The sequence below is a fragment of the Octodon degus genome, unplaced genomic scaffold (assembly GCF_000260255.1).
Source record: "Octodon degus isolate 3935 unplaced genomic scaffold, OctDeg1.0 scaffold00051, whole genome shotgun sequence".
Classification (NCBI taxonomy): domain Eukaryota; kingdom Metazoa; phylum Chordata; class Mammalia; order Rodentia; family Octodontidae; genus Octodon; species Octodon degus.
The window spans coordinates 8,026,619-8,049,684 of record NW_004524627.1 but is presented as its reverse complement, the minus strand read 5'-3'; the positions used below and the strand labels follow the sequence as shown (position 1 = coordinate 8,049,684).

Below are 23,066 nucleotides of genomic sequence, written 5' to 3'. Positions count from 1 at the left end.
CTTCCATTTTTTAAATTCTTTCTTTTAACTACTGGAAATTGATCCAAGGACCTCTACCCAGCTATGTCCCCAGCAATTTTTATTTTTTATTGTGAAATGGGGTTTTGCTCAGGTGCTCAGGCTGGGCTTGAACTTGCACCCTTTTTGCCGTAGCTTTCCAGAGTGTTGGAATTACCAGTGAGCACCATGACACCTGGGCTCCTTCCATATGCCTTTGCAATTATTTTAAACCACTGTATTCCATACACATGTGGCAGGTTTGTTATTTCTGTCATGAGGTCAGAGACACAGCTTAAGCAGATCAGAATCTCAAGCAGCGTGAAAGTCAGCTTGCCTCCCTCCCCAGGGCCTTGAAGGTGATCCCCAGAGATGTGTGTTTAGACTAAGTGCAAACATCATGACTTGATCCTCAGAAAATACGGATGGCTTCTGATGCCTCAACATCAGATCTGCCTGAAGACTTAGAGATTCACCTGCCTTTTCAGCAGCTCAAGGCAACGGCAGCTGTTCAGGAATAAGTGTCCTTGCGGATACCTGTCCCAAGAAGTTTATTTCCAGATTTTCAGGATCTCCACTTTTCTATCCAGCATATTTGAATGCTCAACAAGTCAGAGATCTTAGAACACCTGGAATTTCAGATTTTCAGACTAGAGATGGTTATCCACCTATGTAAACATTTCCAAAGTGAAAGAACTCTAAAATGGAAAACAGTTTTGGTCCCAAGCACTTTGGATATGGGATAATTTGTTTTTTGAATCAAAATGTTCAGTTAGGACATACTCCGAATATGAAACTGCTTTAGCTTTTTTTCTGAGTAGGATGTAACTCCAGGTCTGTTAACTTTGCCTATATGCAGAGGCATGCTTGGCTGGAGGAGGGCCTAATGTCAGAGAACAGACAAGAAGATGAGCTAAATGCGTCAAGAAGGCTGCAGAAAACTGAATTTTGAAGGCGATGGACTGGAAACCTTGAACTTAAATCCTGAGGTATCAAATAGAAGAAAATGAAGACAAAAAATTAGTTGATACTCAAAATCTTGCCTTAATATAGTTCATAAATCCCGAGTGGAGAACACCTGCTCCATCAGCAAACTGGTCTCTTTCTTGTCCTGCGCTGCTGTTGTCACCCAAGAGGGAAGGCTCTGGCTGAAATTCCTGATGAAATTTCTCTGTCAGGGAAATAGAGAGAGAGGAAGAAGCATGATTTCATGAACAGGAGCACAGAGGAGAGATGATCCGCAAATGTACGTCTGATGGCTCATCTTCTCTCCTCTTATCTATTACGAGGGTACAGGAATGACTCAAATGTTCTCTTCCCAGCAAGACATGAGGAAAAGAATAAAAATAGGAGGGACAGGAATAAAATTAAAAGAAACAGAAAACCCCAATTTAAAAAATGTAAGGCCTCTTTATGGTTTAATCTATGAAAGAAATGGATTTCTCCTTACATGTTTAAGGAATGAAGAAAGAAATTATAGAAGAAGGCTTAGTAATATGTGACTAAGTACTTCAAATTATAAACTCAATAAATATTTTTTGAGCAGTGGCTCTAGTAGATATTATACTATTCATTTTAGGACTTAGAAACAAATCATTTAAGTATGAGTTCTGTCCTTATGTAGCAAATGCCCCCAAAGAAGACTGTGAGATAAGACTAGACAAGAACCCCAATCCTAGTGACAGTGGAAAATGCCAAACACAGAGGCCAACATGTGCCCAGATGGTGAATACACAACTAGCACGAGTTCCAAGGGATGCTGGGAGGTGACAGGAATGCCATGGGGGAACTGCTCTGACCTATTTGAAGATTACCAAGGACAACAGGCCATCCTCTGAGGACTGTGAGCCAGAAGTATACCCAAGTCTAGAGCAGGGAAAAAAGTTCACTCATATATACCATACTACAGAATTCTCTTACTTGAAAAAATGGCCTATAGCACAGCCACCCACACAGCATTATGTTAACAAAGTTTATCTGAATTAACATGGAGGCAGGTGAATTTATATTACAAAGGACAACAAGCCTTTTTTATTTATTTATTTATTTTTTTGGCACTACAGGGAATCAAACTCAGGACTTTGTGCTTGCCAGGCAGGTGCTTATGTCCCTGCGCTATCTCCCTGGCTCTGAAATATATATTTTGAAGAGACTTGAAGGGACTGGGATTTTGAAGATATGCTTATCACTATATTGAATGATCACTTGGCAATTACTGAAGAGCTATATATAATACATACAAAATAACCCAGTACCATTACGGACTATTGGATTATATTGCATTATTTTGCTGAATTCAAGTACCTACAATCTTGGTCTAGCACCAAGTATGAAAATGTCCTTTAAAGACCTCCAAATACAGCTTCTCTAACAACAATGGAACACCCATCTCTGACAAAACAAAACAAAAAGGGGGATATAAATAAAGGACTATATTTTTTTTGTCTGTGTGTATGTTAAAAATATATATATGTGTATAAAAGATGGTTAGCATAGATATACAGCTACTTTCTCTTAGTTCATTGAGAGGAAAGGTTTGTACAAATATTTTTTAGACAAGATATCATGTCTCCATCTTGTCCTCTGAATAACTACTAGGATATACAATGTATTAATTACTAACTGTCGTATTAACCTGTTTTGAAACTATTTCATTGTTATTTTATCTTTTTTCTCATTAAAATGAAAAAAAGATAACATAGCAAGCATTCTTAATTAGCTATCCCTGTTTTGAAAATCTGTAACATATGCAGTTATGTTACCCTGTTTCTGTCATTTTTTCTATTTGTTTTGGCTTGTTTTCATTCTTTATAATAAAATATAAAAAGGAGACTAGAGCTGACCTAATCACCTCATTGCATTTACAGTAGAGGAAGTTAAGAGCAACTGCCCATCCAAAGTCACATACATTCCCGAATACGTAACTTATTAGGGTCATGGAACGAAGTCTGTCTCACGGGGACGGGTGCTACTTCCGGGCCCACCCACAGAAGCCCCGCTATGAGTAAACCTCCATGCTCTGCCCCTTTCTTGCTTAAAATAAATGGACATGGGGACACTGGATGTCCTGTGTTAACAACAGTGCAGCCGCAGACGACAGGAGCGTGGGACTTCGAGCCACAAGTGGATGAGAATTGCCAGCAACCACTACCGCCCGGGAGGACATACCGGGACGGTGTTACGCTATCGAGATCTAGGGATTTTATGTGTGGCAGCAGCTGGAATATCAGTAAGGCTACAGGGGCATCAGGGGGTGTACACTTGTTATTTTAGACATAGCAAGTGACTGAAAAGCAGGCAGTGCCTGTCAGACCTGCAGCAGGGGCAAGGCGATGGCACACGTCCTCCCTGACGACCTGCTCTTCTTCCATGATATTTGACATTGGCACGTTGAGGCTGACGGCATCTTCATCAGAAGGCTAAATAGGCAGAGAGCAACGCTTCACTCAGGGAAAAGGTTTTAGCAGCAGAGATAGAGAGAATACTATATAATAACACAATGTCTCATGAGCCTTACAAACATCACGCTGAATAAAAGCATCCACCAAGGGACATAAAGGATACTTCCACTTATGGAATTTCCAAACAGCAATAGTGACCTATGGTGTTTTAAGTCTGAAGTGCTTATTCTCAAGGCTGGTGTGTGAGTGAGGCTTTCAAAGTTGCTGTTAAGGCCGGAGAGATGGCTCAGTGGACTAAGCACTTCCCAGCCACGCACAAGGGCCTGAGTTCAATGCTCGGTTCAGCCAAGGTTGCTGTTAAAGCGCTCTCTCGCTTTCTCATTCGCACACGCTCGCTCCCTCCCCCTGACTCTCTTTCTTTCTACCATGGCAATGTTTTATTACAGGTAGGAAAAGAAAGCTCTGCAGAGTGAATTTGGCCCAAGTAAATATAGGAAAAGAAGGACACTGTGCAGTGCGAGGAAGGACCACTATGCAAGAGAGAACACGGTGGCTAAAGCTGTTTCTGGAACTGTGAGCTGTGTGTGTGTGTTTATTCTATGAAACTGCATGAAGGCTAACACTATGTGTGCTTCTCTGCATGCATGTTATGATCAGAAATCTTGTCATGTGCCTGCTTTTCTAAATGAACAGTAAGAGTAAGGACATTAGAAAGGACTATGTAGTGTTCAACATGACAAAGTAATAATTGTAAATACACCACTACACTAGTTCTAAGTTTACTCATCATTTTAACAGTAGTAGTGCTCTGATACCTAATGACGAAGCTAACTTTCCAAAACTGTATGAGGGTTTCATGCATCTAGCCATAGAACACAGGCAGTCAATCTCTAATGACAGTATTTCATTATTTAGAGTGCATCTTACATGTGACAGGATACATTTGGCTTTGACTGAGAAAGTTGTGCTAAATAGATAAAAGTGCTGAATAAATGTAGTAATCAAAAGAAGCATGTATTCTGTGAGAGTTTTGTTTTGTTTATGAGCTAGGGTCTCACTATATGTAGCCTAGGTGGGCCTTAAACCCACCTAAGTAGCCTAGGCTAGCCTTATACTCACAGCAATCCTCCTGCCTCAGCCTCCTGAGTGCTAAGATTACAGGCATGTGCCACCATGCCCAGCTTCTGTGAGCTTTTTAAAACAAAGCTTTGATGGAGTAACCAGAATTAGTTTCCTCTGATGGTCTCCCTTTCCATACTCACAAAATTTATTCTGAAAAACCTACGCTTCTGTCACACATGAAATACAAAGCCTACGTCTGCATTTCAGTGCTGCGCTTTAGTGGAAGACTTCCCAAGCCGCAGGGAGCAGGAGCCTCCACAGAACACATCCGGGTGACCCCGTCTTGCTCTTCAGTTTTCGGGACTGTGGCTTTCGGAGTCTGTTTCAGTTTACCCCGGCCAGACACAAAGCTGGTAAAGGCAACCACAAAAGGAAGGGAATGGGGGCCAACCAGCCAGGGCCCAAAATGAGCAGCAAGCGGGAGCAGGATGCTGACGCACTTGCCAGGGTAAAAACCAGAACAGCGTCCTGGACCATTCACAACACTTAGCCGTTCTAAAAATAACTTCTTGGGGCATTCTTAGGTAATGAGGTTATAATGTGAGAAAAGGCCAAAGAGGAGATTTATGCATATTATTCTGCTGAATATAATATTTTCTATAGTTCCTTTTCCTTCTACCCACCTCCCATCTTAAAAATTTAGCAAATTCCAAAGCTATGCATTTAATTAAAAAGGAGAGAAGAACTCCTCAGGCTCCTTTTAGAGTGATGCTAGTATCCAACTTACACTAAGTGCAAAGAGAGAGATAATGAAGTTCTTTGTGTAATGTTTTATTAATGAACTTAATTAGCCTTAGAGAGATAAAGGATAATGCAGAGTCTGTTTTATTTTAATAGAAAATACGCCTAGGGTGAGCAATTTCTCAACAATGGTCCATTTAAAGGGACTTATGCGTTTTAATAAAGCTGAAGGGGATGAATTAAAATTCAACTCAGGGAACTATGTGCTTAATATTCCAAGTCCTGTGAGGACACAGCAGCAAACAATGTGGCTTCATGTGGGTTAATTTCTTTTACTGACACAGGCCTTTTTCTGTTTATTGATTTCTTCTTCCTTTCAAAATGTTCTGCGCTAAATGTTAAGGAATCATAACTCCTTTTCATATATTGCTTTGTCTGTTGTGGGAAGAAATTTTAGCATCTTGGTCACCTATTAAAGACTTGAGAAGAAATGAGCAAAGCCATCATCCCGGAATCACATTAGAAACAACGTGACCTCTAGAAAGACTGACTGACTTATTAACTACAACTTCAAGGAGTATCATGTTTCCAAGCTGAAGAACTACAAAAATTCAGTAACTTCCCTCAAAAAGGGTCCCTTATAACACCTTTTTTGTTTGGGGTCAAGAAGCACCACTTGGTGGCCGGTGAGATAGCTCAGCAGTCTTAGGCAAGCTTAGGCAAATGTGCAGGGAACTTGGTTGGATCCCGGGCAACCCACGCCCCAGCCCCGCCCCCAGGGTGGGCTGAGCCAGACACACAAAAAAGAGAGAGAGAAAGAGAGAAGCACCACTTAGTGGTATATTAATGCAAATTTTGGGGATCTAATAGATGTATAAGATAATAAATGTGTTAACAAAGAGTATCTTGTTCTTCAGACTACAGGAAGTTCCAGTGTATATCTCTTAGCTTACAAATAATCAGAATTTCAGAACAGAACATAATCTAAGAATTTTAGAAAAATAAATGTTGCTATAAAAAACATAGGTGCTCATAAATTTATCTTGTTCATAAACTGCCAAAACACAATGAGTCATTTATGTATTCATCTCACAACTTTTTGTTAAATTACTATTACTTAAGAAAAAGATATTCAAAAAAAATTAAAAAGACAAGAAAAAATTAAGGTTTATTGAAAGCAAGTGTTAATATTCAATTATTTGTCCAATCTTGCCTAACTATATCTGTTAAGTAGAGCAACAGATTTGAAGATAAAAATGGGTAATATAACAACTATTATTAATTTGCTATTCTTGTTTTGAAAATCTGTAACATATGTATTGTTGTACGTTACCCTGTTTCTGTCTTTGATTATATGATTTGCCCTTACTCTTCACAATAAAATAAAATAAAATAACAAGCAAATTTATAAAAGTGCTTCATGACTCACTGTATACCACTTTAGCCAATTCATAATATTTATTAACTATTAAAAAGCATCCTAGATAATGAATGGGAATGGAAGAGGAAGAAGATAGGGACCATTGAGGCATTTAACAAAAATTAAAGATGAAGAATATGCTAATAGTAGCTAATATTTACACAACCTTAGAGGATTTCAAATTGCTTCCACAGAAACAACCACAAGGTCTCACACACACATGAACGCCCTCTACCACAAAGGAGTTTAGTGACTACAGGCAGATACGCATATCCAGAAGCATTAAAGAAAAAGATCCGATCCCCTGCCTTACCTCCGTGGCAGATAATCGCTTATCTCCATTATCACTTCCAACTCCCGAGTCAGAATCCTTCTTGCTGGGGTAGACGCCATCCATATAGAATTCAATTCGGAAAAGTTAAAATCACAGTATTTACAACAAGACACCTCACTGTATAGTCTAATAATAACTTTGCTATACACATTTTATTGTAAGGCAATAAATTAGTCCAATATTTAATAATATTAAGATACATACTTAATGAAAATTATATACTTGTACTGTCTAAGTACACGAGATAAATTCTTGGAGTTTATTTCCTTAGACTTCAAGTTGTTTCTTAGAAACAGTTGCCAATTGTATTTTAGCACACAAAAAGCAGCAGAGCTACCTAACTGCTTTTATCTCTTAGGTTACTTTCACTAGTTTTGCGTACTTTTGTTCAGTGATTAAATTTAATAGTATCACACAAATATAAAATGACAGAAACATATTTGAAGCATTATTTAAAAGTGTAGTTATGAGAATTTGAAATTTTAAGTCATCCTGTTTAGCAAAAAGTAAAGGAAAAGATTTTTGGAGTGAAGATTCCTCAAAAAAGATTTACATTTCTATAAATGTGTTCAGTGTGGAAATTTTGTTCTCTGGAAGCTCAAAGCCTGATTATGCCATAAATGGCCCAAGAATGTGTGAAAGGATTCTAACATGTCCACTCAAAACAGGAAGTGGTCAAAAGCTATGCACACTGCATTTTAAAAAGACAACTGAAAAATAAAGCCTGCAGTTTGTCCTAACAATGCTCTGAAGACTAATAATTGCTTAAAAGGCATATGAGTTTAATATGATATGATAATATGATAAACAAAGAGAACTCCTTTTTATTATAAACCTTATTTATAAGTATCGATACACATTCAAGTAGAATAGATTATTAAGAAGATGGCAAAAGGGATTTGAGAGATAGTGAATGGTCAACAGTATCAATTTTGCTTATTCTGATAGTTTCTAAGTGTTGAGCCATAAATTTTAATTGGTTGAGTGAAACTAATGCCCGAACTAGGGATGCCTTCTTCAAGATTCTTAGGTAACTGTGATATAATTTAAAAAGGAAGATAATGTTCCAATTCCACTTCCTCTGTGTGTGTGTGTGTGTGTGTGTGTGTGTGTACCTCTGTAACTGAACACAGGGCCTTTGCAGGGAGCTACTCCCCACCCTGCCTTATTTTATTTTGAGACTGGCTCTTACTAAGTCATTAAGTGGCTCAGGGTGGCCCTGAACTTGCCCATCTCCCTCCCTCAGCCTCCCAGAGTGCTGAGTGGGACTGCAAATGCTTATTGCCATGAGTAGATTTTTGAAATCAGCTACCCACACACCTGTGGCCTAAGCAGACTGAGCAGAGGCTAAGGGAAGGAAGGTCTCCACTCACCTGTCTTCCACTTGCTGGTGTAAATGTGGCCTCTCCATGGTGTGGAGGTACAGGGAGTCGGCGGCCTTGATCTGGCATGCTTGTATGCTCAGATACTTAAATATGTGAACTTTGCCCTTTGTGCAAATCTACAGAGAAATTTATAACACATATTTACTTTCCAATGACAAAAACATGTGTCTGACACCTGAATATACAATTCAATTTCCAACATTTCATTTCAGTAGCACCTTCCTAACAGTGTACACATAATTTGACCTCTTCAAAACATATGAATTTGGGAAACTGCTTCCTCTAAATTCTACCTCATTGAACGTGTTCAGAAAACCAAGCTGAAGAAATTACGATTTTAAAAAATTAAACTACACAATTCTAACAGAAAAATACTTAAGTATAAATGGTGTAAGAGGGTTTGGATCCCTGGTGTGCCATGCTGGCCCTGCCCCCGGGGCACGCTGAGACAGTGATTGAGACTGGGTGTCGTAGCAGGTGCCTGTAATCCCAGTGCTTGGGAGGCTGAAAATAGGAAAAATCACTATAAATCAAATCTACACAGTGAGACCCTGTACTAAATACATAAAAAAAGGTTAACAAATAAATAGTGTAAGAGTCAGGTAACTGGATTGGTGACATTCCAATTATAAAAGATGGCAAAAATCACAATTATTTTCAAGCTTATAAAAAAACAATTAAGAGTTTAAAAAATAATTGCGTGCTTAAGAAGCTGTTTAATAATTTAAATAGAAAATAAACTAAAATATTTACCTGGTTGATTTCCTGAAAACATATATATGTCCAATGATTACCTGCTATTTAAGGCCATCTCATATCTGAACCTGAGCCCTGGCTCTACATAATTAAAACACAATCACATTGTAAGATATTCAACTCTACCTTCCAGCTAATATTCAAACAAACAATATATTATCCCTTGATTATTTCTCAGTTTTTAAAGTTTAATTTTCTTTTTAACTTTTATCAGTACATTTTGCAGCACATTAATGATGACATGCATTGTTGGGAATTGGCACATGGACATAATGGATCTTGAGTCTTTTTCCCCTTCTCCACCTGTTTTTTTTTTTGCCAGCATCAGATTCATTTATTTACAATTATGATAAAGTTAATCACCTGTGCTTGCTTCGGCAGCACATGTACTAAAGTTAATCATCATACACACAGATGAACAGCCAGCCTAACAGGCCAAGACACACAGATGACAACTGTAGGAAGACAAAGCACACTTTTAAATGCACTATCCATGCTTATAGACTATTTCTTTTGTAAGCTGTAAACTCCATGAAAAGCTTTCAAATGCAAATACAAATAATAAGTAATCAAATACACAATTGGGGTGTTGGAGTGATCATAATACTGAGGTGAATGAGAGTAGACAGATCTGAAGTAGCAGAAGGCCACTCAGTGTAGTCGAATTCACCCAAGGTTTCATCTTTTCAGAGCTCACGACTGCTTCTGATCTCGTCTGGCACAGAATTTACTCAGCAGAGAACTGAAAAACCAGCTCAGTGGCCGCTTCCCCAGTGACCCCAAGAGAGCGCTGGCCCCCTGGGCGGTGGTTCGCAGGAGCCCCTACCTGGGCTGGAGGAGACTGCAGCGGGTTATTCTCAAGTAGTAGCACCTGCAGCTTCTTCATCTCTCTAAAACAGATTGGGATCGCAAGCACTTTGTTGCAGGAAAAGTCAAACTTTACCAAGGGAAGATCTACTAATTCTAAAGGAAAAGAAAAAGAAAGAAAGCTCAGCAGCACTCTTAAATGGCTAGCATTCAAACATTAGTTCTCTGCTTAATTGGAAACGTATCACTTAGCGGAATCAAAAGCAAGTTGAGCATTAATAATACAGAGTATGCAAATATGTGGATGAATTTCACTAAATAGGAGAAATCTTTCATTGGGAGTTCAATGAGTTTTAAATTGTGCTTAGCTCTGATCAGAGCGTGAAACACCTGATATTTACAGTGTATTGTTAACAAAGCCTTTTTTTTTTCAGGTGAAAAATACCACGTAAGCTATGACATTTGACACAAATCTTTTAAATTTAAGCTGTTTTTAGGCAGCACTTGCTAGCACATGACAATATGCTGATTTCAGAATATTATCTATTCAACATACATGGCTCGGCTACTCTCAGGACTAGTTCAAGTAACTATGTTTCTGACTTTTTCAAATCCATTAAAATACTTTGGAAATCAAATTTAGAATTTTCCAATAGGCCCTATAATTCTGATTTGATGAGGCTTTATTTTGCTCCTTTTAAAGTTTTTCTGTAGATCTGTGGACAAGATAAAATGTTATATTTAGCTTAAAATCCCCACCCAGTGGCACAATAAACACTCAGTAATTTCAAGCATTCAAACCAACATTGGCAGCTGCTAGAAACGGAGTCAAATATATTCCACAGAGCAAGGAGAGGCTGAGCCACGCCACAAGCTACGGTGACGCTGAGCAGCCCACTGAGGGCTCTGTGTGGAGACTGCAGAGGTTCACTCCAGAACACAGCCTTAGCACTCTTGTTATGGGACCATCGGGGGCTAAACATAGCACATGAAAATACTCCAAGAGCTCCAAAGAAGGGTCAGAACTAGATACAGAAAAGGAAGTGTAACTAGGAGTGGTAGTTCACACTGGCCTCTTCCCCCACTGCCTCTATAGCTACACTGAAAAGTGGTTTTATGCAGTCCAGAAATGGGACTGGACCCTGACAAATGTTTTATATAATGTTAGATAAATGTTTTATATGAATTCATAACAAGTGACAAACCTTACTGAGATAACTTCTGGTTCTACTTCTTTAAAATTACAGGACAGAAAGGGGCAAGCTGTCAGGCAGACACATCACCCTAAGTATATCACGTCTTATAAAACTCTGTCCTATGATTTCATGACCTCCGTTTTCTTTCTTGAACAATGAAGTATTTTAAGTCAAAGATCAAGATACAGAAATAGGATAATAAAAAAGCAACTCTCAGATAATTGCATCAACATCAGATTTCCCTATGACTGACTGCTTTCAAATACCTGCTTTTGCTTTAAAGTCCATTTTAAAGCATATGTTTGCAATTGGCTATCCTCAAGTGTCTAAACAAAACCAGTAAAAATCAACACAACCGGCTCATTAAAAACCAGTGTATGCATTTTGTTTTGCTGCCCATCACCTCATTTCTGACCCACTTTGAACCCAAATATAAAGTTCAGATCCACCACTATAAAACAGGGCTGCTTTCAAGCTCTTTGTGATACAAAATTTCTAAAAATATCTATATTCTTACTTGAACTCTACGCCCTGTCCAGAAAACACACAGCAGAGCCCGGGGCTGTCAGAGCAGGGCTGTCTGAGCAATTCCATGCTCTGGCTGGGATAACTGAGTCTCAATGCTGAGATCCTGGAGTCATCACTGGTGAAATTCACCAAAGTAACAGGGACACCAGTCTAAGATCTCTCAACGGAGGCAGGCCTCACCTGAAGGCAGATTCTAGGGACAGGGTTCTCAACCAGGACTCTCAGGCTAGAAATGCCGATGGCCCGGACTTGCAGGACTAAGTGTGTTCCACTATTACACACATGCTGCAAAACATCACACAACTGTCTAAAAACCATTCATACCGCTCCCGCTGTGCACTTGCTGTAGCCCCCACTCCCACATTCACACGCACAGACCCTACCCTTAGTAGATTGAGACTATATTTGGAGCCAGGACCTCAAGGGAGTAATTAAGTTAAAAATGAAGTCTCAGGCTGGATGGCAATCCATTGGCCTCACTGTAAGAAGAGGTTAGGACACAGATACACAAAGAGGAGATGACACAAAGGCAGAGGGGAGCAAGCAGCTCTCTACAAGCCAGGAAGAGGCCCCAGGAAGAGCCAACCCAGACAACACCTACATTGCAGGCTTCGGGCCTCCAGAACCACGAAAAGATGAAGTTCTCTAACTTAAGCCAGCCAGTCTATGGTTCCTTTTATAGCAGCCCTAGCAACGAGTAAGTCAGCCCTCCCCCTGCCAGAGAACTATACAGGGGGAGGGGCGAGGGGCTGCTGCTGTGGCCCCGATCCACACTGTATCTTGAACAACACATTTCTGTCATCTCACATGAAATTCAATCCATTGTTAACAGACTACACACACAGAAGGTCTGTCTCTTCACAAAAGTAAGCCAAAACAATAATAAAAGTCTTCTATTTTCCCCATTTTCCTCTCCTTTTTTTACCTGGTGGTAAAACTTTCAGGTAGTTTCTTCTGACATTCAGTTCTCGGAGAGACTTCAGCTGGCCTATCTGCTGGGGCAGCACGGTGATCTCGTTGCAGCTGACATCCTGCATCAGAATCAAGTGGAGGAATCAGAAATGCATTTTTCCACATAATCCTACATTTCATATGGAATCTCCTTAAGAAATTTAAATCCTGGGGTAACTATGTGGGTACACTTTCACACTGGCTCCAGGTCCCTACAAGGCTGGCTTAGTGTAGCCGAAAAAAGTAAGTTCAGTTTTAAACACCTGTAGGGAGAGAAAAAGGAGTTTAAAAAGGATGTTCACACCATTCAGTGGCTGCCTGTCATTTTCAGGTTTCATGTGCATCAATTTTACTTAATTCTCACCACAAAACCATTATTAGTACCCTACTGTTTCAAATCAGGAAACCCAGGCTCAGCGGCCCAAGGCCTGCAAATGCCAGTTAACACCAGGCAGGAATTACCACCCACTGAAGGCCGCATCTCACAGGGCCTCTACAGGAAGGAAGACTATCATGCCTCCTCTTACCTAACTCCCGCAGTCAGGAGCACCGAGGCACCGTGTGCACACACTGTTTTATTTAAAGTGGAGGTTTTACCATGAGGCTGGAAGCAGTATAGCTAGCAGATCATTTTCTCATATAATTATAATTTACTTATAACTTATAAGTAAGACTGTGGGAAGCAGGCTTTGGTAGTCTTTGGTTTTAGAAGGCTAGTACTACCCATTAGTCTTTGACGAGGCAGCCACCACCTTTCTCATCGTATCCTTGTTATGCCCTACCCTATCTCTTCCTCTTGGCTCCTCTGTCTTCTCTCCCTGCCCATCGTTTTTCCTGTAGTCTAGACAGTGTCCCTCACCTGGACACTATAAAACTTCTTCTGCTTGGTTTCCATACATTATCCATTTTCCCACTGATCTGCCTTTTACAGAGCAGTGAAGGTTGTATTGTGTTATTCACCAGTTTGCCCATCTGCAGCAAGACCAGCACCCCTGAGGAGGTCCGACCCTTGTTCCTCCAGCGCCATTTCTCTGGACGATTTCCCTTGCCTCCTGCACTCCTGCCTGCTGCTCGCCACGTGCAGTTCTCAGGGGGCACCGTCTGTTGTGTAGACCTGAAACTCGGGCGGGCTCTTCTGGGCCTGCTCCCTCGGTCCTTGACCACGTCCTCTCGCCTCAGCTACTCATCTCCTAAGGTGTAATTTGAGCTTCAGCTTCCTCTTTGGGCCTTTCCTGAGGTTTAGCTACCTCTTCCACTCTGATTTGGCCCTTAGGAGCTGTACGCCTTTCCATTTGGGGCCTGGAGATAGTGAGCTTCTGCATTTCTCTTGCACTTTCCCCTTTCAGCCTCTGAGAGTGATCCTATTTCAAAAAGGCGCTCACACAAGGGTCACAGGCCAGGCTAGAAACACGATTCAGATCAGCGCACTCACGCCCAGGCACTGTCACTTAGGTGCTGGTGCTGGTGCTGGTGACGGCGTGTGAGAAAGAGTCAGTGGGAATTTCTTTCACAGCAGAGAAACAATTTATGTCACTGAACTCTCAAACAGGGTTTTCAGAGTTCAGTGGGGGACAACACAAGACTCTTTTGCATAGTGTGGAAAACAGATTTTAAATGTGAAACTTCGTAGAAGTTCCAAGGACATAATTATTAAGAATAAACTTTCTCTTATAAAAATAAAGAGTAGGGAGAGAGAAGCAAAAAGACATTTAGGCAGCATGTGCACAGCACAAAATCTGCTACAATGAACTCAGGCCATTTTTCAGCAAAAACCACATACACCCTGCTCTGTGAGAATCAACGTGTAAAGTCGAAGTCTTCCTGTTCCCTGAGGTAAATTTTTCCAACATATTTTCGTTTGGTAGTGGTCATTTTTTGCTGCTGCTGTTGTTTTTACTTCTATGTTTAAGACACCTTGATCTCATTATGTACCTTTGGCTGGCCTGAACTCCTGGTGAGCCTCCCGCTTCTGCCTCCTCAGTTCTGGAGCTACAGGCATGGGTCACCATGCCTAGCTTCCAACATATATTTTTAATATAATGATCACATCAAAGAAAATCAATTCCTGCCAGCTATAGTCACTTATCAGTAGAGAAAATACTCAACATACTTAAAAAAAAAACTTCATATATGATAAAAACAGTACTTTCCATGTATAAGAAAAGACATCTGCAAACAAAAACACAAAGTTCAGTACGTTCTGAAGGGTATAGAAAAAGTCAGATTGTTTAATAATACTTTACACTGTTGTCAATTACTTCCTGTCTGCATAAAAAAAAAAACAGGAGGAAACACCCAGGCAGCTGTAGCAGCATTCTACAGAATCAATACTGTAGAAAACAGTGCAAAGCTCGACTCCCTCAAAAATTACTGACCCTTGCAAAATTTTAAAGAGGCTCTGAATTTCATCACAAAAGTGCAATCCCATAGGTAACTGCCTTAATTAGCTGAAGAAGGAGGAAGAAAGAAGGATAATTGTCTAGGTGCCTGGGGATGAGGTACGTCAGCTTTGAAATCATACCAGCAATATTTCTAGACTGGCCCCATCTTCTAGAACAGTTCTGTCCAAATTTAGCCTAAGATAAGGCATAGAATTTCTTTATTCACTTTAAGACAGTACTTAAGAAGACAAATTTTTTAAACAGCATTAATAATTCATCCTTTTATGATTATTAAGAATTTTTAGATTAAAAATTCCAGACTTGGTTACTTATTAGTACAGTTGAATTAATTCTGTCTGAACTTTGTATTAGCCCTAAGCTAACAGAATAATTATTTCAAGCTTCGGTGAAATAGAATGACCATATATTTAGTGTTATAATATTAATTTTTAAATGAGCAACTAGTTCAATTTTATCATTTGCATAAAAAACAAAACAGAAAATAATGTGGTTTAAATTTTGCCTATTTTCCATTGGTTTAATTATCCTGTTTTTAAGTAAACAAAACAAAAACTTTGGAAATTAAGATTCTCTGTTCATCCCGAAAGCTTCCTGAAGTACTGAATGCATGTGGGAAATTACTAAGTGCTAGTTGCCTTTGCTAGCTGTTTTACCTTCAGAGAGCAAAAATGTGAAGGATTTAAAACACCAGAATAATGCCCCCAGAGATTTTTAGGTAGGTAATACTCACTTTCAGTAAACAATGTATTTTTTAAAAATGAATTTAGGACGTGGTATATAGGGTGTACAGGGTCTCACTACATAGATTCGACTTATAGTGATTCTCCTATTTACAGCCTCCCAAGCACTATGATTACAGGGGAGCACGCCACCACGCCCAGTCTCAATCAACACCTCAGCTCGCCCTGCAGGTGGGGCTAGCACAGCATGCCAGGGAGTGAACCCTGGCTGCTACACGCTGCCTGAGCAGGCGCTTTAGTCTGCTGAGCTATCTTGCCGGCCATAGAAAACAATATTGCAAAGGACTGCAGTGTGTTTTAAGGGTATGAGATCCATCACACACACACAAACCTGTGCCAAGACCGTCTTGGCTGGAGAGGAGTCCCAGTGGGGACCATGAGCCCGGGACATGTGTGGAACAGCACGCAGTCTCTCACTAGCAGCCCTGCTTCAACATTCAGGTTTGGGGTGGTGATGCTACTAGCTTAGTTATAATTTCTGTAACCCATCTAGCTTTTTATTTAATTGAAGGAAATGTGCATGCTCTCACAGGAAATGCAAGCTGTTATCACTTGCTTTGAGTCATGTAACCGTGCCCTTTTGTGGACCTGGGCTTCCTGAGACTCATTGGGCAACTTTTTCTGAAGGTCTTACTCTCTCTGTGCCTCTATGGAAAGAAGGAATGAACACTAAACATTTCTAATTTTCTTCCAGACAGCTGCAGGAGTCTGATTTTCCAACATCAGGAAAATCCATTTATTAGATGAGAAATAATGAAAAGATTTTGGAAACATTTATTATAGCAATGCCAATTATGAATTCTTACCAGCAAAAATCCTCAATATCTGTGGCCAGAACTTTAAAAAAATCAAATCATTTATTTAAACTTAAAAGTTTTTCAAGCACCCTTTTCTATGATCTATCTCTCAACACCCATGTCTCTCCAGTGAAAAGCTCCTTCACACCCATCTACATGCCATAAACATACACGCCACTTCCCTTCTCTTCATGTGAAAGGCAGAAATGGAAGCCACAGAGAGGGCCTGAGCAGGCCCTGGAAACCCAACTGTCTCCCAGGGACCGTGGAGGTCCAGCCACCTCTAGAGACTACAAATGGACAAATGGTTATGGCAGACATATCATTCCTACAACCTACCTCGGAGACCGGAATGCTACACATAAACACAAAGAAGAAACGGGGGAGGATGGAACTGAGCAAAACCAACCAAGGGCCACGCCGGCTGTGAACCCCAGCAGTCGTCATGCATACAGAGCCAATGAGAAGACTCTTTGATCTCCTACAAAAAATGCCCTTTACAAGGCTGTCATTTACAGTGCTCTCAGTGTTTGTCTTCACAGCTGTCTGTTAAGTAAACCACATGGCGTGGCTCCGGCACCATTTACCAAAGACACCACACTCACAGGCACCACCTCACAGGGAAAGGTCATGTTCCCAACGTTCTAACGGGCAGAAGGAAGATAATCACCAAGACAGAAGACTCCAGTTACTGAGCCACCTCACTGGGCTGCACAGTAAGAAACTGTTCCAACAACAGGCCTGCTCATTCTAAACTCTTTTGGGGGTCATTTTCCTATCTTCTTTCCAAGTTCCTGGCATTTGCCAGCTACTGTATATGAACAAACCACAGCAAGGTGAGCCGAAGAGACCCAGGGAAAGAAAGCACGGGTCCTCTCCACAAGACACTGCACAGCCTTGCTGAGGAGACCCTGATGCCCTGGGCTGCAGACTTTCATCAGACCAGCTTGGTTCTGACCCCAGATCCACCACGTAGCCCCATGCCTTATGGAAATAAATCTCAAACTCACACTCCCCTATCATGTAAACATGATACCTGACTTGCTGAGTTATTTTCAAGATTATATGGAATAATACATGTCACTCTGCCTTGTCCCTCACAGAAAGCACACATAGAAAGACTGGCTGACAAGGCAGCACCCACTTCTGTCACAGCTGTGGGGTGACAGCTGCACATGTCAATCACAGCAGCTAAGGAAGCTAGAAAGTGCTACATTATTCCTACTGGAAATGATGCTAAGGGGCCAGCTCCAGGGCTGGATTCCTTAAGTTCTCCTGTCCCGCTGCTTGGAAATACAACCTGGCCACTGCTGTCCATTCATGAAGAAGACATCTCAGTGGGGTTTCTCAGTGGCTTCTTCACAGGAGGGGGACACCCACTTTTTTAGTACTCCCTGCACAATCTCAAATGGCTATACCAGCCAAAGACTGAACCAGGGATGCCTTTTGGTTTTAAGATTCTTAGATTAACTGTGACACAATTACACAGGCAAGATAATAGTTTTAAAAATTCTTTTAATTAATTAATTTATTAATTTATTTATTTATTTGCAGAACCAGGTATTGAACTCTGGCCCTGTGCTTGCCAGGCAAGTGCTTATTCTACTGAGCCATCTCCCTGGCCCCTTTAAAAATTCTTTTAAAGACAGAGTCTCACTATATAGTTTAACTTGGTTGGCCTTCAACTCACTGTGTAACTCAGGCTGGCCTCCAACTTGCATTGATCCTCCTGCCTCAGCCTCCCCGTGTTGGGAGTACAGGTGTGTGCCACCACGTCTGTCTATAAAAGTAAGATAATGTCTTCTTGTTCCACTTTCTTTAAAAATAGGAAAGGACAACTGCTTTTGCATAGACAGCGAAGATATTCTGGTGCTGTGTTTGAAGTGGAAGTTAACTCTGGAATGTTCACCCATATTGGGAAAAAGAGAGCTTACATTTCCATTTAAGATGCTTTGGGTCTGATGTGAAAGTTTAAAAAGTAATTTTTCCAAAACAGCAAACAATGCTTAGAACCTAATAAGCGGAGTGATTTTTGCAGTGTTGAAATACTTGGTGGCTCAAGTATTCTCAGCACTTGGAGAGCTCCCAAGATTTCAACAAATTGGTAATATATGACTATAAAACAAAATCCTCCCATGGTGATCCCTGATTTATACTAAGATCTCCAGGGAATTTTTTTCCAAATGATAACTAAAAATAATCTGACATAGTTACCTTAGTAATACTATTATTTTAAGCAAAATGCTATCAAAGACAAATGAGAATGGATGGAAAAAAATCTTTTTTTAGTTGGTGATCTTCACCAAGGTCATTCACATCACTTCCTCATGGTTAAATAATGTCAACCTACTAAATTTTCATGTAATTTATAGGTAAATGCTTTTTTACTATAGTAAAACTTGCTCAGGTGTAGGCCCACAGAGCCACAGCATCCAGCAGGGTGGCAGCCAGGTGAGATGTGGCAGGTCCACTCCGAGAGACACTGTCTGTGTGAAACACTGCTGCATTTCCACAGGTGATGTAAAAAAAAAAAGAATTGAAAATATCACAGGAATTTTTAAAATCATACACATCTGTATGATAGCATTTTAGCTATTTGGAGTTAAATAAAATAGTATTAGAATTAATTTCACTTGTTTCTTTTTACATTTTAAAGTTGGTCACCACTACATCTGAAAGCACCTCCTCACATACACTGTATTTCACCATTCCATATTGGAAAGGGTGTCTCAGTGTAGGTCACCACTTAGCAATACCAGGGTGACCATCCACACACACATCACACACTGTCTTCTGGACCTGGGTTTCTTCTTTTGGGCAAGAGGTAAACAGGTTAGATTACAAGCCTTTTTAAAATTCTCTATGGCTCTAACATTCTAGAAGTTGAGGGCTCTATAGTGGTGGAGAAAAAAATTAGCGGAGGAAAAAATTCAAGGACCCAGCGTAACACTGCGGTAACTAGGTAACTAGGCCACAGGGCAGAACTCTAGTGGGAGCTGGGCTCAGGACAAGAGGCTAAGAAAAGCTTTTGTTCTTAAAAAAAACCCAGCAGCTCATATGCTTTGGGACTAGAGATAGTGCTCTTCTGGGAAGGCCAAAACTCTTAACAGAATCACAGTGCTGTGTTCTTGTAGTTCTCTGACTCAATTATATAATTTCATAAAAATGTGACCTCCTAACTTACTGCAGCTTATATTTCTAGTTTAGCCATCATTTTTCATAAATTTTATGCAATCTGAAAAAGTCATCTAATTCTAATGCGATAACCTATAAACCAGGAACAGTAACTCCCACAAACTTCAGGAACTATAAACTACAGGAAACTTGTAAATTTCAGGAACTGGGTCGCAGCAAAGCCACAGCTGCTGGTTTCATGTCTATTTAACGTGTATGTCTCACCCTGCCCTCAAACACTCTGGGCTCTGCTGTGGTTTGGAAGCAGTTTGTCGCTCAAGCTCTCATGTATTGGACACTTAGTCCCCAGTTTAGCTGAGAGGCAGAGGAACCTTTAAGAAGCACAGCCTAATAGGAGGTAGTTAGCACTCGGAGGCACTGCCCTCAGAAGGGACTAACAGTTCTCCTGGGAACCCAGAAGTTCTCAGGAATGCTGTTATGGCTTGAGTATAGGTGTCCCCACCCCGAAGCCTCATGCAGTCATGGGGCAGCTTCTGCAGTTTGTGACTGATTACTGCGGGTGTGGATGCTGTACCTGCCCTGGGGCAGATAGTTTGGATTACAATGAAAGGTGGGAAGAAAAGCCAGCTGCTTGAGCTGCTGCTACCTCTCTTGTACTTTTGCTCTTTGCCACCTGAAAGGTTGCTTTCTGATCTGTGCTGCTCTGCTCTGCGCTGCTCTGCCTTGGACCCACCTGAATATGGACTGAAACCTCCAGTAACTGTGAGCTAAATAAACCTTTCCTCTCTTCAATTTGGGTGTCTGGTATTTGTCCCAGCAAGGAGAGAAGTGCAACTAAGATAAGGGGGTTATTATTTTAAAAAGACAAATATTGGTCCTTCCCTGTCCTGTGGCTTCCACCATACCACATGGCCTCTCCCTCTCATATCCACTCCCACTACAATGCCATCAACGTGTTCTGATGTAACCAAGGTGCCCATTACCAGAGGCTGAACAGATGAAGCCACCCGATTTTGGACTATCAGCTTGTAAAATTGTGAGCCAAATAAACCTTTCCTCTTCATACAGCTTCCAGCCTTGGGTATTTTGTTACAGTAACTGGAAATGGACTAACATAGGCTCCTTCTTACCCAACTATAGTAAATTTTTAAAAAATCTTTTACTTATTTCTTTATTTGGCACAGGGTCTGGCTATGCAGCTTGGACTCCTAGTAATCCTTCTGTCTTAGCTACCCCAGTGCTGGGATTACAGGCATGTGTCACCACATGTGCCACTATACCTGGTATGGGTGGCTGGCAGGGCACTCCCAGGGTTCCAGGGGTGGCACAGCATGCAGTAATGGGGATCGAACCCAAGTCCCTGCACTTGCCAGGCAGGTGATTGGACCCTGAGCTATCTCCCCTGCCCAAAAATTTGTTTTGAATATCCTCACAGGTTATGAGCAGTCAGGAAACACAAAGAACATCAGAGAAACCAGTAACGTACCAACTCCATTAACTGTTTGAGCTGACCTATCTCTTCGGGTAGCGATCCGAGCTTGTTGTTACTTGCAATTAAGACTTTGAGAGGCAGACCGCACAGGCAGGCAGGCAGGGCAGACAGCTGATTTCGACTGTGAAGACAATACAACAAGAGCACATGTAAACAGACGGGCCATCTCATGCTTTCTGCAAAGATGTTTTTGAAAAGAAAGGAAAAAGAAATGATGTAAGAAAATACTTTACAAATATAAAAAATATTTTCTGTAATAACTCAAAATTACACACATCCAACAATACAAAGAACATTAACAAAAAGAATCATGGGTATTGAAACATAGTGGGTACCAATGTACAGGCAGATACAAAGAACAAATCCTAGTACACTGTAGCACAGTATGGAGATCATGTTTACAACAATGTATTATATATTTCAAGATAAACCTAGAAGAATTGAAATGCTTCCAACACCAAGAAATGGTATGTTTAATTGCTGTGACTGCCTGGATCAAAACACTTTCCTCACATATACTGAATTAGCACTCTATGCTGTGTGTCAGTGGTAACCAAACAGCTGCGTAGTTCTCAAGGCAACAACTTCTCCAGCACAAGGGGTGCCATCAAGTCCTCTGCAGAAGCCGGACCTTGGCCAGCCAGGGGGCACACAGACAACCCCGCCAATAGCAATGGGAAGCCAGCGCTGCTGCACCTTGGACTTAGATGTCCCCCAAAGGCTGTGGTGTGCTGGCACCACAAGAAGATGTGGAAGCCTTTAGGCGGTGGGGCCTGGTAGAGGTCTTAGGCCCCTGCGGTGTACCCTGGGGGTGGGCTTATGGGACTCTGGTCTCCTCCACCCCCTCTTGGCTCCCTGGAGTGAGCAGCTCACTCCAGCAGGTACTCCCCACCATGAGGTGCTGCCCCACTGCAGGCCCCAAAGTGATGGGGTCAGGCACAAAGGACTTGCACCTAGGAGACTGAGCAAAACCCACCTGTCCTCTTTTTAACTGACTGTATCAGACAGAAGTTTTGTTAAAGACAACTAACGTAGGTGCGAACTGTTTCTTCCCGACATGGGCAGGAAACTCAGCTGAGACCAAAGCAAGAGCACCCCCGAGGCAGCACGCCATCCACGCTGGCCTGATGGAGACGCAAACTCTGCTCTTACAAAGTTACTGAGCCCATTTCTGAGGTTTTCCACTTGGCTTCCTTCTGTTACAACAACAGCTGCTACAGCTGAAGTCTGTTTCTGGGAGCTAAATAAAAGCAAAAGGAGTAAAAGAGGCCTCTGGCACAGTGAGCTTGGGGGCCAAGGAATAGGTAGCCCCACAGACTAGTGACACAGCCTGAGCTGAGGTTTCACCTGGGCCCACATGGACAGAGTCGCCACCCAGAAGGTTCTGAATTCAGTAGGAGAGATACTGGATACGTTTAAAATTTGTATTTGAAATATACAAATACTCTTTATTTCTACATTAGCCACTTGTTTCAGGCTCTTCCCCATCAGAACTGCTTTCTTTCTGGGGAAGGAATAGGAGATGGAAAAACAGGTATGCAACAGGGGCTGAATATGATCAAAATACAGTGCGCACATTAAACTACTCCCCAAAACTTGGGAAACTGGAGGAAAATGGAGGGTGAAGTCAGCATGGAGTACAAGGGCTTGTCTTTCTACAAATCGGCCAAAGTGCAACTTATTAATCTGCATAGTCGTGATGCACTAATAAAAATATGGAGAGAACAAAAGTAATATATTTCTAAAAGGTTCAAAAATAATCATTAGCAAACTCCACCAAGAAGCTACTAGAATTAATACAGAAATTCAGTAGCATAGCAGGTTATAAAGTCAATATCCAAAAGTCAATAGCATTCCTCTACACAGACAACAAACACACTGAGAGGGAAATTATAGAAACAATACCTTTTACAATAGCACCA

At 41.1% G+C, this 23,066-nt stretch overlaps 1 protein-coding gene across 6 annotated transcripts in view; it reads right to left on the bottom strand.

Moving 5' to 3' along the window:
- The window catches only part of Lrch1 (leucine rich repeats and calponin homology domain containing 1), a 196,840-nt gene that overhangs the window by 54,147 nt on the left and 119,627 nt on the right, over nucleotides 1-23,066 (bottom strand). For all 6 annotated transcript variants that reach the window (XM_004633081.2, XM_023717263.1, XM_023717259.1 and 3 more), the window contains 7 exons: nucleotides 21,139-21,265; nucleotides 12,553-12,658; nucleotides 9,923-10,059; nucleotides 8,329-8,456; nucleotides 6,935-6,998; nucleotides 3,311-3,416; nucleotides 1,041-1,168 (listed from right to left, as the gene is read on the bottom strand). In XM_004633081.2, the coding sequence (XP_004633138.1) occupies nucleotides 1,041-1,168; nucleotides 3,311-3,416; nucleotides 6,935-6,998; nucleotides 8,329-8,456; nucleotides 9,923-10,059; nucleotides 12,553-12,658; nucleotides 21,139-21,265 (796 nt within the window). The remainder of the gene's footprint in view (nucleotides 1-1,040; nucleotides 1,169-3,310; nucleotides 3,417-6,934; nucleotides 6,999-8,328; nucleotides 8,457-9,922; nucleotides 10,060-12,552; nucleotides 12,659-21,138; nucleotides 21,266-23,066) is intronic.